This window comes from Oxyura jamaicensis, chromosome 2 (assembly GCF_011077185.1).
Source record: "Oxyura jamaicensis isolate SHBP4307 breed ruddy duck chromosome 2, BPBGC_Ojam_1.0, whole genome shotgun sequence".
NCBI classification, from domain to species: domain Eukaryota; kingdom Metazoa; phylum Chordata; class Aves; order Anseriformes; family Anatidae; genus Oxyura; species Oxyura jamaicensis.
The window spans coordinates 9,529,477-9,546,013 of NC_048894.1; the positions used below are offsets into that span (position 1 = coordinate 9,529,477).

At 38.2% G+C, this 16,537-nt stretch overlaps 1 protein-coding gene across 1 annotated transcript in view; it reads right to left on the minus strand.

Moving 5' to 3' along the window:
- PTPRN2 (protein tyrosine phosphatase receptor type N2) overlaps positions 1-16,537 on the minus strand; it is a 641,705-nt gene that overhangs the window by 56,112 nt on the left and 569,056 nt on the right. Inside the window, exon 15 of the mRNA XM_035319523.1 lies at positions 5,331-5,478. Within this exon, the coding sequence (XP_035175414.1) occupies positions 5,331-5,478 (148 nt within the window). The remainder of the gene's footprint in view (positions 1-5,330; positions 5,479-16,537) is intronic.

The following is a 16,537-nucleotide window of genomic DNA, read 5'->3' on the forward strand; positions in this document are numbered from 1 at the left end:
TGGAATAAGATTAGAAGTGTGACAAATAAAGCATGACAAATAAATGAAAAACCATTCTTTACTATTCACATAAAATTATTTCCTTTGATGAGGTTTAAACAGAATACGAAGATCAAAAAGAAGAGAAAGGGAGCATGGTCATGGATATCGTTCACCTTTACTTTGGCACCACTGCCCAAAAAATATGAAACAGAAAGATGAACATCTGAGATCTTGGGACTACCCAAGATTTTTTACAGGATGCTTTACAGTAAGCATTTTCACAGAGTGCTTGAGGAAGATCTACAGATCTGAAACAAGTTGCAAAATGTATGACCAAAAATGGCTATTGGAAATAGACAGATTCTATTGGATTCTATTATCTTCAATGGCTATAGGAGATAGCACAAAATCTCACCTCTCACATATCTTAGGCTAAGTAAGCTCTTAAGAACAGGCACATCCATTATACAGCAAAAGTGTTTGAACTAATCACCAAAGAAAATGTGTGAGGTGTTTTCAAGTAATGGATGTGGGAGACGTCAGGGACAATGACTCATCAATATTTAGCAAACAGATGTCAGTGTGGCTCTCCAATCAAGTGTCAGATCTGTAATTTTGGAAATATTTCTTTTCTTAAACATAATATTTTATCCAGACCCTCCCTTTAGTGTACCTTATCATTATCCTGCTCTCTTGTAGGGTTTATCACAGGGTGACACAAGTTAATGCTTTCATAGTAGTGAGACTTTGTACTTGCTTTAAGGAAAAAAAAGGAAAAAAAAAAAACAGGTGCAAAAAAGGTTGGACATGTGTTTTCTGCATATAGCAAGACTTTTCACCCGTGTGGTTCAGTTGCAGCATTAAGTGTTCATATTGACAATGAACAGATTGTGCTTGTCTATGCCTGTTATCACCTCAAAGCTTCTAGGAACTAGAATAATAGCTCTCCAGAAACAGATAGAAAAGGAAAAAAAAATACCACAGACACCAATTTGCCAAGAAGTACATTAACAATTAGCAATGTTAACATTAGCAATAAACAACTATGGGGAAATGCCGAATGTACAAGTTTTTTTTTTTAATTTTTTTGTTTGTTTGTTTTTGTTTTTTGTAATCTACACATTGATTATGTTACATGCAGGGAAAAAGGAGCTGGAAAATGAGGAAATACAAAGAGAAAGGAAGGGGATGAGAGAAAAGTAAGAAATATAAGATCAATCTAAAAAGCAAGCAAGAAAGATGAATGAAGAAATAGGAAGGGAGAGGGAAGATAATAAGGAAGTAAGAGAAAAGACAAATGTTGTTACTAGCTACTGCAATCTGGGCAAGCTACAACTAGCCATCATTTCAAATATCTACAATAGCTACAGACAAATGCTGCACTACTTTGCATTTGTTGTCGCTCGAGCCAAACCACAGCTGAGAGAAAAATAAAATGTATAGATAGATATGTGTGGCAGAGAGAGGCTTCCTAAACAAGAAGGCTACTACTAACATATAGCTGAGGAGAAATACGACACGATGTTGCATTTTATATATGTATGAAGAATAAAGTGTAGAGAATGGAAGAAAAACGATAAAATATAAAGCAAACACAAGTTTGCAATATACAAACACTCAGCTTATAAACTGAGACACCTAAATTTAGTTGTTTACATAGAGGTATTGTTATGTGGACTAGGTCACAGTTAATGGGACTTGATTTAGTTGGCTAAACATCAACTCCATAACATATGAGAAACTGTAGAGTAGATGATTGCACAAGGTTAACAGCTATGACACAAAACCTAAAGGCTTCTTTCCTATTGGACCAGCATCTGAAACTCACACAGGCTATCTGAAGGTCATCCTAGAGCTATTTGTTTCACCATAAACCAGAAACCTACTTTTGGGCTTTGCATAGCTCCTTCAGTACCACAGCACTGACTGAGTACTTCAACTGTGGTAATTGGAGTTTGACATTTGGCTCACATGGAGCCAACTACATGGAGCCACTTAAATTTATGCATCCTAATCTATGATTTCACAGAATCATGCTCACAGTGAATCATTAATTTGATGCTTCAGTGCATATGGGAGACTTTAGGTTGTCTAAAACCTGGCATCGCATAGCAGGGTGTCACTTTCAACAACCAAGATGGCACCTTTTGCCTGGACCATTGTTTTCCTCCATACAGATTTAGACTGGTATTTCCCCCTCCACACACACGCATATATAAAAGCACTCTACAGAACTACACTGAAGTAAGACAGTGAAGAACTATTGAGAAGCAAAAGTGGAACAGTCTGAAGACTGTGAAGAATTATGATGTGCTGTAAGCAGCTTGCTCTAATATATGCCACGACCTGCGGACAGAGTGATGATAGACAAGATGTTCACTGCAAAAAATATTTCCCAAATGTTTAAAATACATGTATATATCCATGGTATACACACGTACACTCATATATAACAACATGAAGTATTGATCCTATTGATGTGTTTTGCAGAGATGCAAGAAGAGAAAATTAAGTGCGAAAACCATTTTTTTGACATCAACAAATGGAGCTGCTCATGTGTTCACACAGAAAAGGAGGCACTGCATCACCCTAAATTATGGCAACCTTTCTGTTGGTTGGATAAAAGGTTGCAATTTTATTTATTTAGAAGTTCTGAATTACTTCACTTATTAGAATATTTTGAACTAGTAATTAATTAAGTGCATTGTCAAGATGCTTCTGCCACCAAGTATTTTAGGATCTGTTTGTGAAGAGAGAAGACAGGTAAAAGAATAAGATATGATAGAATTGTGATCTTAAAGATCTTGTTTATCTAGAAATGACATCACTTATGTAAGCAGTAAAAATAATATCCTAATATTTTAAGAGCGGCTGAGAAAGGGAAAGGTGAAGTAAACACAACGTGATATTAAAGCTTCTTTGAAGCCATCCTAAGATGAAATCTTTCGCATGAATTCGCAATCTTGTTTTACCTTGTCAAGGTGATTATGAATATGAAAAGGGTAAGGAAATGCTAACAAGGCATTACTCTGAGAATACTTTGAATGTAGCATAACAGCTTAGTAGCATATCAAAAGAATATCAACTTTGCTTTATTGATTCTGAAGCAAATCTGTGACTTTTTGCTATAGTTTTCATGTCAGTCAAAACCTGGGCAAACTAGGCTCTTTCTCAACTCGGTCTAATCCTAGAGTGTACAATAACCACAATCTTATAAAATTTAATATTATTTAAGCTGTGTGCCATGCTTTTCACCCATCATCAAAGTAGTTGCAGGGGTGTAACATGACAGCTGTTTACCAGTGCACATAAACTTTGGAAAGTAAGGGCAGGTAATTTTGTGCAACTCAGTCAAAAAGGAGAGTTCCAATATACTAATAGCCAGAACAGAAGTTTCTATATTGTAACAAAGCCAAGAAATAGTGTTTTCCTCTTGTAGAAGTACTAAGGGACTTTAAGTGCACTAAAACACTTCTAATTAAAGTTTTAAATAAACTGCAGACACCCTGTTGGTGTCCAAATATGGGTAGTATTGATTCAGTCTGGACTCAGTGCTGAAAAGAACAGGGATACAATGCACCATGCAAGAAGCAAGGGGCAGGGATTTGTAAACTGATGGCTGATCACTGTAGGCTGATTCATCCACGTGGTACAATGCGATGAAAAGAGGCTATCAGCTCTGCTCTGATAATAGCTCAGCTCTCCAGTGTGGCATGACATCCAAATTTAAATTTTCGGCTCTTTAGTCCTGCTACAGCTATAATGCTTCTGGACTCATGACTAGACTGTTCTAGTCTGAAGGTTCCTATCTCACTGCCCTTTATATCATGCAGACATATTTACTGCATCAGCTGAATAACCAGCATCAATTTCTGGCAACACCTGTGACTCCCATGCTGTCTCCAAGGCAGCAAACAGAAACAATCTGGCTTAACTCTGGAACAGGGTCTTGGAACAGCTGAAGATGGTCCACACTGTAAGTTCACATTGACAATAACAACTTAAGCAAGAAGATCAATTTGGATCAATACATGTTATGGAGCAATTTTCACTTTGTATTATGTCCATTAAATGCTTTTTTTTTTTTTTTTTTTTTTTTTTTGTGACACAAAAGAGCACAGAAGTCTTGTACTCTTTTAACTTCCTTGCTTACATTTTTAGAACTTTCCAATAGATCTGATCCCCATACAAATGAATTCAGTCAGGTGTTGCTTGCAGACTTTTGCCCAGCACCATATTGCTCAGGAGAATTTATATTGCCCAACTACTGCACTCCTTTCCCAAGCAGCACAGTACAGCGGAAGGAACCTCTACACTAAGAGGAGGGCCAAATCCTGCTGAAACAAATATGCAGGCACTGATGGGCTCAGTGAAATTATGTAGCTCCAAACAATCTTCACTCCAAATCTGGCTCTGACATTTACTTAATGTGTTACCTGTCATTTCCCCATTTCTAATGGAGGAATAGTACTTACTCTCAGCTCTCATAGGGAAAATTAATGTTTTCAGGGCACTTTAAAAATTAAAATAGCTATATGTGTTTGCCAAGCTACCCAGCTGGATTGTGGGCACACTGATTGAGAGCAGTTTTGTTGCTGTGGTCTCTGCATATATTCTCAGTTTCAGTTTTGTTTCATTGGTTGCTTAATAAAATGTGTGGCCATGGATTACCAATGCAATCTATGAGAAATGTATTTGCATAAGAAAAATATGTTGCTTTTATTTCAAGCTCAAAAAAGTGGCTGCTTGCAGGAAAAAGCAAATTCTAGGAATATAAACAGTCTGCTTTTTTTTTTTTTCATTTTTTTTTTTTTTCTTTTCATCGTAAGCCTAGAAGACAGAGAAGCCAGTTTGCAAGCTTATCCACTGAAACCTAAAGGGGCTCATTCAGTACAGCTGAGTATCTGATAAACAGATCATCTAGCTCTGATTATAGACTGCTGGTATTACTGTTGGATGGACATGATACCAACTTGTCTAAACACAAGCCAAACTTCTTTCTGTTGAATGGCTACAGATGCCACTCTTGCACAGAAAGTATATTCCAGCATTGAAAAGCACTCTGGCTATTGAATTTCATGAGACAGCACAGCTGCCGCAGCAGTGCTGGGTGACATACTTGTGCATTTTTGTAACATATATGCAACTTATAAGGAGAGAAACAGTATCTGAAATGACAACAGGACATGCACCCAGCCAATATTTATAACTATAATTTTCTAGTACACATATACACTACTCTGTATTCTGTTTGCCTGTCATCTGTAGCTCTCAAACCACTTTGCAAAGGATATTGAGAAATGCATCAAGAACTTAAAATGTAACCATGCAAACTAAAGCATACATACATGGTACCACAGCCCGTGAGCGATTCTTCTGGACATTTTCCTCCTGCTGTGCAGTGGTGGTGGCGTTGGGTTCAGCCTGATAAGCACAAAGAGCTTCCCACTCTTTCTCCAGACGATTCTTATTTTTCAGATGATCTTCCATGTAGGACTGGAATTAAAAGAATACTCTATTAAGCATTGGCTTATCTGGTCTCAAAGCTAAGCTAAAAGGATGTATAAAGCTAAGCTAAAAGGATGTATCTCAGGATAGAAAGCAGAATGGGAAGACTTAAGGTATAATTCAGAGCTTCTCCAAGTACTTGCTCAGAGTTTGTTTCCAGATTTCAAAACTGTTGAAAGTTCAGAAACTTGGACTTTATCCTAAAGGGAGGGAAGAATGGTCAGGGGTCAAAAATCAGAGCACAGGAGTCCTGAGCTTTGGTGACACAGCACACTCAGTCTTATTATTAATTCATTTACTGAAGAGAGTATATGTTAAGCTCATTTGTACTATTCAAAATATGAATGCTAAAATGCACCAGCGCTAACTGAGAAGAAATGCTTGAAACCCCCAGTCATGGAGCTTTGGGAGCAAGCTATTTCTTCTTCAGTACACAGAAAATGTGAGCACAACTCCATTTCATCAGGCAATGGAAAAGAAACAAGAGTCCATGGATAAAAATGACTTAATACAACAACAGCTCAAGACAAACTGAAGCCTTTTAAATATAAAGTTCAAGCACTCATATGCAAGTTACATGAAACCTGAATCATCAGCAATACATCTGCAGAGAAGAATTAAAAAGTTGCCAGGCTAAAGTGCCGTAGTTCAAGTCCTGGGTCATGAGGAGCTCATACTGTACAGAGACAGGCATGGAGCAGGTCTTTAACTGCGAAGGTGGTGTTAATTAATATTAATATATGTTGCCAAAGACTTGTGCCTGGCATTCAGCAAAGGCAACAGTGTTAGGAGAAACATCTCCAAAGAAAATGTAACTAGCTATCCCAGGAATGATGGCCCATCAGAGTACATTGGTGTAGGTCTTGCAGATCTCACAAGGCTGGAGGTTCATTACAGAACCAGATCAGGAGTTCAGGTCCAGTGGTTTGCCAATAGTGAGATAAAAACCTGCTCCTTCATCTCATGGTCCTGAAAATTGTTCCAAATAGGTGAGGAAGAGAGAAGGAAGGAGGAATGGTGGGGAAGAACACAAATCTTTTCGCCCCTTAACAATCAGATAAAGAAAACTATCACCTGGTACTTGCAAGTCTATTTGTGCAGCCAAATTACCTTTCAGAGCAACAGAAAAACTTCAGATTACACCCAATTCATATTTGTAAATTAAACTCCAAATTACTTTTATAAGGTAGGTTGGAGTTAACATCCTTAAACAGACTCAAAAAAGGACAGGCTGTTTAGGGGGCAAGCTGAGGGTCTAGTGAGGAGTCAGGAACAGAGCTGTGGGTACCTCAGGGCCCCATGTTAGTCCAAGGGGTTCCTGCTGGAGCATATACAGATGCTGTCCAGAAAACGTCCTTGTAAAAAAAATCACCAAAAAGTATAAAAAGCTGTTTAACTGCTTAGAAAACCATAGAGCACCTCTGTTATGTCGAACTCCTTCCCTGACATGCTTTAAAGAAAGAAGGCTATCCTGCCCTCTTGGCATGTTTAACAGAAGGTGCAAAAAGCTCCAAACTCATCTGCCAAATGTGAGCTTTGCTAAAGCTGTCACTCACTGCACTTCCCACCAAACAGGTGAAGCAGGCTGCTGGAACATTTTTTTTTTTTTTAGTTACAAAAGTGCTTCTGACACAGCTTTGTCTTGTGCAAGGTTTGTCATAGGTGTGCATCTTTATACGAGATTTGTAAATCGTGCCTGTTTCTGAAAAAGCAATTCAAGAAGTGATGCTTCCAGAAAGACTACCTTAATGCTTCTTTAAGGATGCAGAAACATATTGTGTTGGAAGAAGGGTTTCTGAAGGAGGTAGAAAATAGTGGTGACCTAGATACAATCAAAACACCTACTGTGTGATTGCTTCCTTGCACAAATGAAGCAAAAAGCATGGCAGGGGACAGGGCCTTGACCTGACTGATGGGGAGCTGAGGGAGCTTCATGGCCCCATCTCGTGTTAGGGGAGGGGGTCAGAAAATATGAGCCCAGCCCTAAGCTGCAGGCTGCTGGGAGGAACCCATCCTCTGACAGCTTACTTGTCCTTGCCAAATGGCTGTTGCTGCTGGGGAAGGGAGAGATCCTGCTTTTTTCTCCTGGTACACTGGACCTGTACACTGAATGTCATCAGAAAAAGATAATCCCTCCTACACAGAGATATGTGCATATAATATTTTTTTTATGAGGAAAAGGGGGAAAAATGGTGAAATCTTAGAGAGCCACGGGGCCAGGACTTTGCTTCAGGAAAGCAGTTCTGCACGTCACAGGAAGAGATCAGGTCAGGCAAAGACCAGCTACCAGATCTTCCCCATTTTAAGCTACGGTTTTGTAATCTGATTCACTTTGACATGTCCATCACTATTGTCCCACAGACTTCAGGGACATTTTATGGAGATACACGGGTCTGCCAACACCAAACCTTTCCAAAATACTGTGAGATCCACAGAGATGTAGGAAAACATCCAGGAATGTTTGATTCCTATGGCAGGGCTGCACATAGCAAGATGCTTCCTGCTGGTTCTGACTTGTCCATTTCAAAAGCTCAAGGACTGTATTTTAAAAATAAAATAAAGTAAAATAGAATTGCTAAATATGAGATAGGTAAGGTATTTTGATTGCTTTTAGTGGATATGAATTTTTAAACAACTCACCTCTCCTCTAAAAGTAAAACTTTCTACTTTTACCTTCCTTTTTAAGGGAATCCTGAGTGTTTTAAAAATGAAAGTACAAATGAAAACACACTGAAATCTTTACTTTCAGCAGACAGACACTTTTCATGTAGTCTCGACACCTGCATCGCGTGGATCAGATTTACAGGACACTTCCTGACAGATCTTGAAAAGCATTTGACTATTTGAACGGACCTGTGGAAGGCTCAGCTCAGTATGAACATCTGCTTTATGCACATGTTTAAATAGCTACTGAGAAAGAAGCCTGCTCAAAAACATCCAGAAGTCAGACAATTCCCTCAGAGTTAAGTAATCTTTCATTTACAGTCCTTCTGAGCCCCTGCTCTCATCCCCATTTTGCTAAACAGAAGCTTAGTGATTTTGAAATGGTCTCGTGGGAGCTGCTGGATGTACATTAAATTGAGTGGAACTTCTGATATTTTAGAGATTGTGTGTCTACTCAGATCCACTCCTTAATTAGGATGTTTTCATGAGACATTCTGCAGCGTTTGCCTGGTACAAAAGAAATTCATTACCAACATGTCAAACATGCACATGATTTTCCCTGTCCCACAGCAGCAGGCAAAATAAATAGAAGTTGTCACCACCATTATTGTAATGCTCCACAAAGTTCCTCAAAGCAAAGGGCGGAGGTCTGGTCTCACCAAGGTGCCCACATCAAGACATGTCCTGTAATCCCAAGCACATGCTAATGTTTAAACACAACTGCCTGCTCGGCTAGATCTCCTGACATATCTTAATTTTCATTGAGTCTTCATTTTCCTTCCACAAGGCCTCACCTGCAAGGACAACTAACAGCCTAGTTTATATTTTCTCTTCTATGCACAGATGAGATACTCTCACTACCAAACATTTCATTGCGTTAAGGAGGATGTAAAGTCACGCCGTCTCCCAGCAATGCACGTGGAGAGGAGGCATGCTGCAAAAGCTATATATGTTGTGTAAGACATACCAGTTGTAAGGCAACAGACTAGCTTTCAGAGAGAAGATGAAAAAACATCCCAGGGACAATGAATCTCTGGCCAGGAGAACCAGTACCTGTGGCAAATGCTAAGACAGACTCAACATGGCTGATAGGACTCAGTAGGTCTGGATGATGGCTGGACTTCGTGAGGTCTTTTCCAACCTAGATAATTCTATGGGTTTATAGGCTCAAAGAGCATATAGACTATAAAGGCCTGGCTTGGATTTGGTAAAGTTTCCCAAGTTCTCAGTTGGTATTGTAATATTGTGTCAATTGTGTTTTCCTTTACTTTTTTCTTTACTCAAGGAGTGGCATCCAATGCTTGCTCTGTGGCTAAATTAAGGTTAACAAATATCACAGTTAAATTCTATCTCCAAATACCTTCTTCACAGATGCTATGGTTTGTATCTGTCAAGTTGTTTGTTTCAAAAATGCCTATTTTATTAGCTGATGTTCAGCTATTTCAAAAAACAATTGTTTTTGACAACATATTCCAGTATGGTACTTGATTAGACACCCTTTTCCTGACTGAGGATGTCTCCTTTAATGAAAAGATAGGGAACTCTTAAACTGACAGACCTTGACAGGTCTAATTCAATCTCAAATGTCAGCTGAAGAAGTGGATGGGACACTATCCTAATCCTTCTGAACAGTGACCACTCAAATTCACACCCTTCACCTAACAATGTGAGAACCACTGCTCTGAAACTTGCTGCTTTTTCTGAAGGTACAGAGAGGAAATCAAAGCAAGAATTGGATGTGACAGCATCTAAGCTATTGTTGCTCTGTGCCTCACTGCTTCAGCAGGGAACAGGCACATGGGTGAGCACAGCATTGCTGCCAGGTACATAATGTACTATTTCTCCAACTAAGAAAAATAAGTCTACATCATAAATCCCAGTTGGCCTGGGATACTTTTCATGCTCAGCCTCTGCTCATCCTGGTATATACTCCCTGGACAATATTAAAAAAAGTGAACTGCCCAAAATAGGATGAGAGGAAGAGCAGTTTCACACATCTCTAGGGCATATAATTTCCAGAGGGATCAGTTCCTCCAAAACAGGCATCCTCAGCAAAAGCCCTCTGCCCTTCCTCCCCTCATTTTTTCACTGGATCCCCAGAACAGCACAGCGCATGCTGCAGGTTCTAGAGAAATGAAATCTCTCAACAGCAGTAGCTGGTCCTGCCTTGCCACATGGAGGTGGCGGGGTCAGAGAAGACTATAGGGGCCAGGCAATGCCATGGTGCTTCACCAGCTTCCTCAGAAGGGATGTAGATGGGAGAGAACTGGCCTTAGCTATTACATAGCAACTGCAAAAATACAATAAACGCTAAAAGACCATATTTGAAACAATTAATTTTATTATTCTCTCCCATTGACTTATGTAAAGGTTTTCTAGACTGTTTTTTTTTTTTTTTTTTTTGCTTTGTTTCTTACTCATTTGTAGGCTATATTGTTCTCTGCAGTTTTGTTATTCTGCTTAAACCTTTGCCCTCTTCTGTTCATATTTCATTCACTACATTTATTCACTGTATGTAAAGTATATTACACTTCTCTGTGTAAATCCAATTTGCTTTCAACACAGCACGATTCTCTCCTTCCTTTTAATACCTTACCACTAATGGCTTCACAGTAAATTTCTCTTTTTCCACTCTGTACTGGGTCTGGCTGCGGTTGTGGTGTTCAACTGCCTAGCACGGTAAAACCACCACACACTCATAGCACTCTCCCTGCCCTACTACAGAAGTTAGAGACTTAAGATCTGATTACCCATATCAAGGCCTTGTTTTCATGTTTTCAGGTGTATGTTTTTCAAGCTTCTGGACTATCCCTCTGTCATCACTTCTGTGCAGCACCTTGCAGTGCAATAACATTCATAAAAGTCATTCAGCCACTTCCATCCACTTCCAGAACACTATTTAAAAAGCTAAATACAACTGTGTCTAACACCAGTTCCTGTACTTTGCCAGGCACTACCATATAGCTTTTAATCATTACTCTTTGTGCATCATCCTTTAGCCACATTTCAATCCATATAATTGTCTTCTAAAAAAACCTGACATTAATTTTTCAATTAACTATTCATGAGACAGTTTCAAGGCTTTATTAAAATTTAGGTATATTACATCTGTTGTTTTCACTTCTTCTACTGGTTTTGTAATTTTAGTTAAATAAAAAGTAATCAAGTTTGTCCAGGCAAGGTTTAGTCTTTATAAAATTATGCACATTCTTTCTCCTTGTGCAGTTATTCAATGGAAAGGATGGAGGAGATTAGCAAACACACAAAGGAAAGACTCCAGTCTTCCCCATCATCTTAAATGAGACCCTCACACTTATCTCTCTTTTGTGCCCTTGAAAAATCTCTCCCTAGATAATCAGCAATTTCTTTTTTAATATGTGTTCCATTATATTCAAGGGCTGGAGTCTGCTCTCATGCAATAGCAACAGAAATGAACATTTCTCTTCTCTTTCCTTCTCCCCATTCCTCTTTTTAAAATTATCATTACGTTATTCTTCTATTCTCATACACCCACACTTGTCCAGTACTGCTCAAATAAAGCTCCCTAAGATGTGTCACTATTAGAATCCTCAAAGAACCATATTCAGACCACACAGACATTTTTTCACATTGTATAAGCATTTCCTCTATCTCCTAACACAGTTTCATAGAACTACTGAAGTTACTTTGGGCTCTTCCTTGTATACACGTCAGGTCTTCTGAGCTGCTGTGATGCTGCTGCAGAGACTGACGGTTGCAAGCTCACCATGCGTGCTTCCATGAAGAATACTCACAGTGGTGGCCCATGAAAGAAAGCATGGAACCAGACCATACAATGCCCATTTCCTTCCTACATTTCCTGCTTAACAAAGCAGACCTTAAATAGAGACAAGAAGCACTACCTCAATCAATATAGTTTTTCAATCAACCAATACACTAAGAAAATTCCAGTTTTCTCCAATAGTTGCAGTTCTGTTGAAACAACATAGATGTTCTTGACGATCTGATCCAACCAACCTGCAATAATGCAGAGCATATAAGGGCTCCCAAGATATGATCCATATCATATTTCACTCCATAACTGTTTTTAAAAGCACTAACTTTACTTCACTGTAGAGAACTTTACACAATATGTATGAATGAAATAAAATTAAAATTCTGTTGTGGCTACTCATTCTCATTATCTCACAGAACTCGTATCTGGAAGAAATTTCAGTAAATTAACATCTGGCTATATGTTCTCACATACATTCAATACTGGAGAACATTCTGCATCCACTTATGCCAATGGCAATACTCCTGATTTCACTGGAGCCAGGATTTCATCATCTGATCTGTCAACTCTTTTCATAATGGAGGCCTCTTTTTCTCTTATCACTTGTATCATGTTATTCTGGATCTCGTGATGTAATTGAGAACTGTCTAAGGTAACCACACACACACACAAAAAGTAGGAAACAAAAAACTGGAGGTGTGCTTTTTATCTTTATAAAATATGCTGAGAAAATATTTTACCTCCTCAGTGCTTGGAGACATATTACTACAGTAACAAATTTTGATCTATTTTTTTCTCATATTTCTCAGTATCTGAATACAACAGTGAAAAGAGTAATTTTGAGGCCTTTTCAATTAAGTATTGAAAGCTACTATGCAGCTTTACTGGTAGCTTGGCATAAACCAGTACTAATATCACATATAATAACGTGGTGATGAAGAAAAACTAAAAACATAGAGGGAGGCAATTGTCTGTCAAGGCAACTACTCAGTCTGGCTGAGAATAATTTCACTACATTTCAAATAAGGTGTATTATTAGGAAATAAATAACCTTCAATGGTGATGTCAGCCAACAATAAAAAATGACATTACGAAGTTTCAACTTTTTATTTTTAGATGTAAGGATTGTTGTAAACAACTAAGCATGTACATGGAGAGCACAGTCATGCTTCAAGCATGCCATCTAAAATAATTCAAAACAATTGCCCATGGGTTTCTAGAGAAATATCATCCTTGCGTGAGCAGCATATGACATTATGCACCAAATGACTACTGTGCAACTTTTGTGAGAATAACTGTAATTCACAAGTACATTAAATGGCAACCTATGTTCTGTTTACCTAAATTAATATACCCTTGATGTAGCATATATCACTGCCTCCCCCTCTGTTAATGCTCTGATAATAGAGTTTTGTAACTTGTAAAAGGATTACTTCAATCCAATCAGCAGGTGCTGGGATCACTGTGTGTCAGACAAACACTTGCTAATCCCTTTTCTTACAGCTCCCAGCTGCCAAAGGTGCTCAATGAAATCCCAATGAAATGGATGGATACAACCTGGTGTGGACTGCTGCAGGCTTTCAGCTCTCGAAGAAATCTTGGAAAATACATGTGACGTAAACATTGCTCAAGATGGGAATAATGGAAGCATGTATATGTTTGAAATGAAACATAGCTAAGAATTTAAACATTAAAAAAGAAAGCTTAATTATGAAATATTCTACCAAGCTTTTCCTAAATACAGTAGAAGGGAAAGAAATTCACTCTACAAAAAAAACCCTTCGCAAGGATTATCATCTACTCAATGGTGTCTTCTGGGTCTTAAAATACAACCACCTCCATCTCTTCCTCCTTACCCTCTTTCTTGAAATCTAAATTATGCCTATGAAGTTTCATCCCTGCAATTACTTTGCTTTAAATAAACCTCAACAAAAAGGAGAAGATGATTACCATAAAAGGAATATAATTTGTTCCCTTACAGTCTCTGTATTTCTATAGCTCCTTCTGTCCAGCTGTCTGAAAGTACTCACATTACTTCTGCAGGGGAGACAAGTATCATCGACGTTTCACAGATGTGAAAATGAAAGGGCAGAAACATCGAAGAGAATTTCCCAGGGTCAGAGAATATGCTTCTAACACAGCTACTTTGCAGGGAAATTTAGAGCTCAGTCTTCTTGACCACTGTTTTTTACTTTTCTCATGATTGTGTTTATAGAAAGAACTAAAGGTTATGCAGCCTTCATGAATACATATCTGATAACATTTTGGTAACTAGAACATACCAAATGTTCTAATTCTAATGGAATTAGGACAGGGTTTTTTTGTTTGTTCTTTTTTTTTGTTTTGCTTTGTTTTGTTTAGAAGCAGAAGGTTTAAGTAGTTGACAAATTCAGGAATGTAATTTATGCACATTAGATTTTATTTGTACAAGACATGCCAAACTAAGTAATGAAAATGTAAAAGATGAATTAGCCAAAATCAGTTGCCAGTCTTTCTGTACTTCTTAGACTAGATTTCACAATAAAACTCTTAAATAATTAATAGCCTTTAAATAAAAGAAGAATATTATTTTGAAAACTGGGGGGCTAGACCATAGTCAAATACTGCTATTTCACAGCATGTGATATAACATTTCTTAAAACCAAAAATAAATTCAAAACAAACACCCAAACCTCTTTATTAAAGACAATTCTGCACTGTACAAACTGACACCAAGGACAGTGTTAGCTGAATTCTTCAAATGGGGTGTCTTGGGAATTCTTCAAATGGGGTGTCTTGTCTTTTGGTAGTTTCATTAAACAGAAAAAGCACAAGCTATACAGTTGAATAAAAAGTAGTAGAAAACCTGCAACAAACAAACAAACAAAACCACCACCACCACCACCACCAAAAAGTCAAGTCCTTGAACTCTACAATAAATATTGGATGTCCAATTCCAATCTCACAGGAAATTTTAATTTTCTTCTTATACATTAAACCTACTTTTCAGATTATCTCGTCTTTTCAGTATATATTTTTACTAATGGTTTGAACATCATACCACAACCCAAGACATATCTGATTTATTTATATGCCTGCTAATGATGTTGTATGTCTGAAAAGAAAATTTTAAAAATATATTACTACATACTAATTACCTAGCTGAAAACAGAAAACCAAATTCCCTGCCTTCTTCCTCTACAAGCTCTGCTAACTCAATTAAGCATCTAAATTTGGGTTCCCGGTTGGATACTGTATTTGCAAATTTAGATTTTAATGAATTAAAGTCTGTGTTTCTTTTCAGAGCACTAGTACAGTCATCTTCATTTACTATATATAAAATTTACCAGGAGATAAATATAGAATTCTGAAAACGTCATGTTTAAAAATAATCTTTTCTTCAAGCATGGTCAAGTTCTTCAGAGATAATGAGACTAGGAAAACCCATGCAACCATGACCAAGTACATCAAAACGATACAGCACATGATGTGATTTATAGATATTTGGGCAAATTACGACTCTACTCGACAGTGGCCATCTTGAGGGTGGAAGGAAAACATTATTTCTATGGATATATCATACTCTCTAGAGCAAGGGGATAAGGAGCAATACTCTTACTACCCTTCTTAATAGTGAAACAATAAAAGTGAAACAATATTCCTCCAGGACCAAATCATGACTCACAAAGGAAAACCCCTCTACTTTTCTTTTATTTTCTTAAAGGTATAAGAATTGATAGTGTGAGTTTGTATATACAAACGCACACAGGCTTGTGTAAAAATTGAGAATCTGTAATATGACATCTAAGAAGTCTTGCAACCCATACTATATCCACAGCCTAGCTTCAGAATACATAAAAATGCAAGTGAACATATGGTCACCTGTGAGAAAAACAAAAAGAACAGACTGGGTAATCAACTTTTTTCTTAGAAAACTCACATAACAGCCAGAGCCTGGAAACTTGAAATTCCACAAATGGTCAAATCTTAGCACTCAAAGACCAGTTCGGAAATACATCCCAGACCTAGGAATATCTGTGTTTGCAAATTGCTGTCATAGAATCATAGAATGGCTTGGGTTGGAAGGGACCTTAAAAATCACCTAGTTCCAACCCCCTGCCATTGGCAGGGATGCCACCCACTAGATCAGGCTGCCCAGGGCCCCATCCATTGTGGCCTTGAACACCTTCAGAGATGGGAGTTTCTCAGAGATGGGAGTGTCCAGTTTCTCTGGACAACCTATGCCACCGCCTCACTACCCTTACAGTGAAGAATTTCTTCCTAATGTCTAATTTAAATCTATCTTCTTTTAATTTAAAACCATTCCTCATTTTCCTATCATTATCTACCTGAGTAAAGAGTACCTCTCCATCCTTTTTATAAGACCCCTATAAGCACCGAAAGGCCAGAAAAAGGTCTCCCTGGAGCCTTCTCTACTCTAGGTTGAACATCCCCAGCACTTTCAGCCTTTCTTCATAGGAGAAAGCTTTCCCACCCACAGCTTTCTCAGTCCATATAGCTATCCTCGGAGATGAAGTCTCAGCCATTTACCAGCCAGCGACCCAGACTCTCCTTATGTGGTGTGGGGAAAGTTTCTAACTGCAGAGAAGCAACCAGACTAGAGCAACTGCCAGTGAGGACAATAAGCAC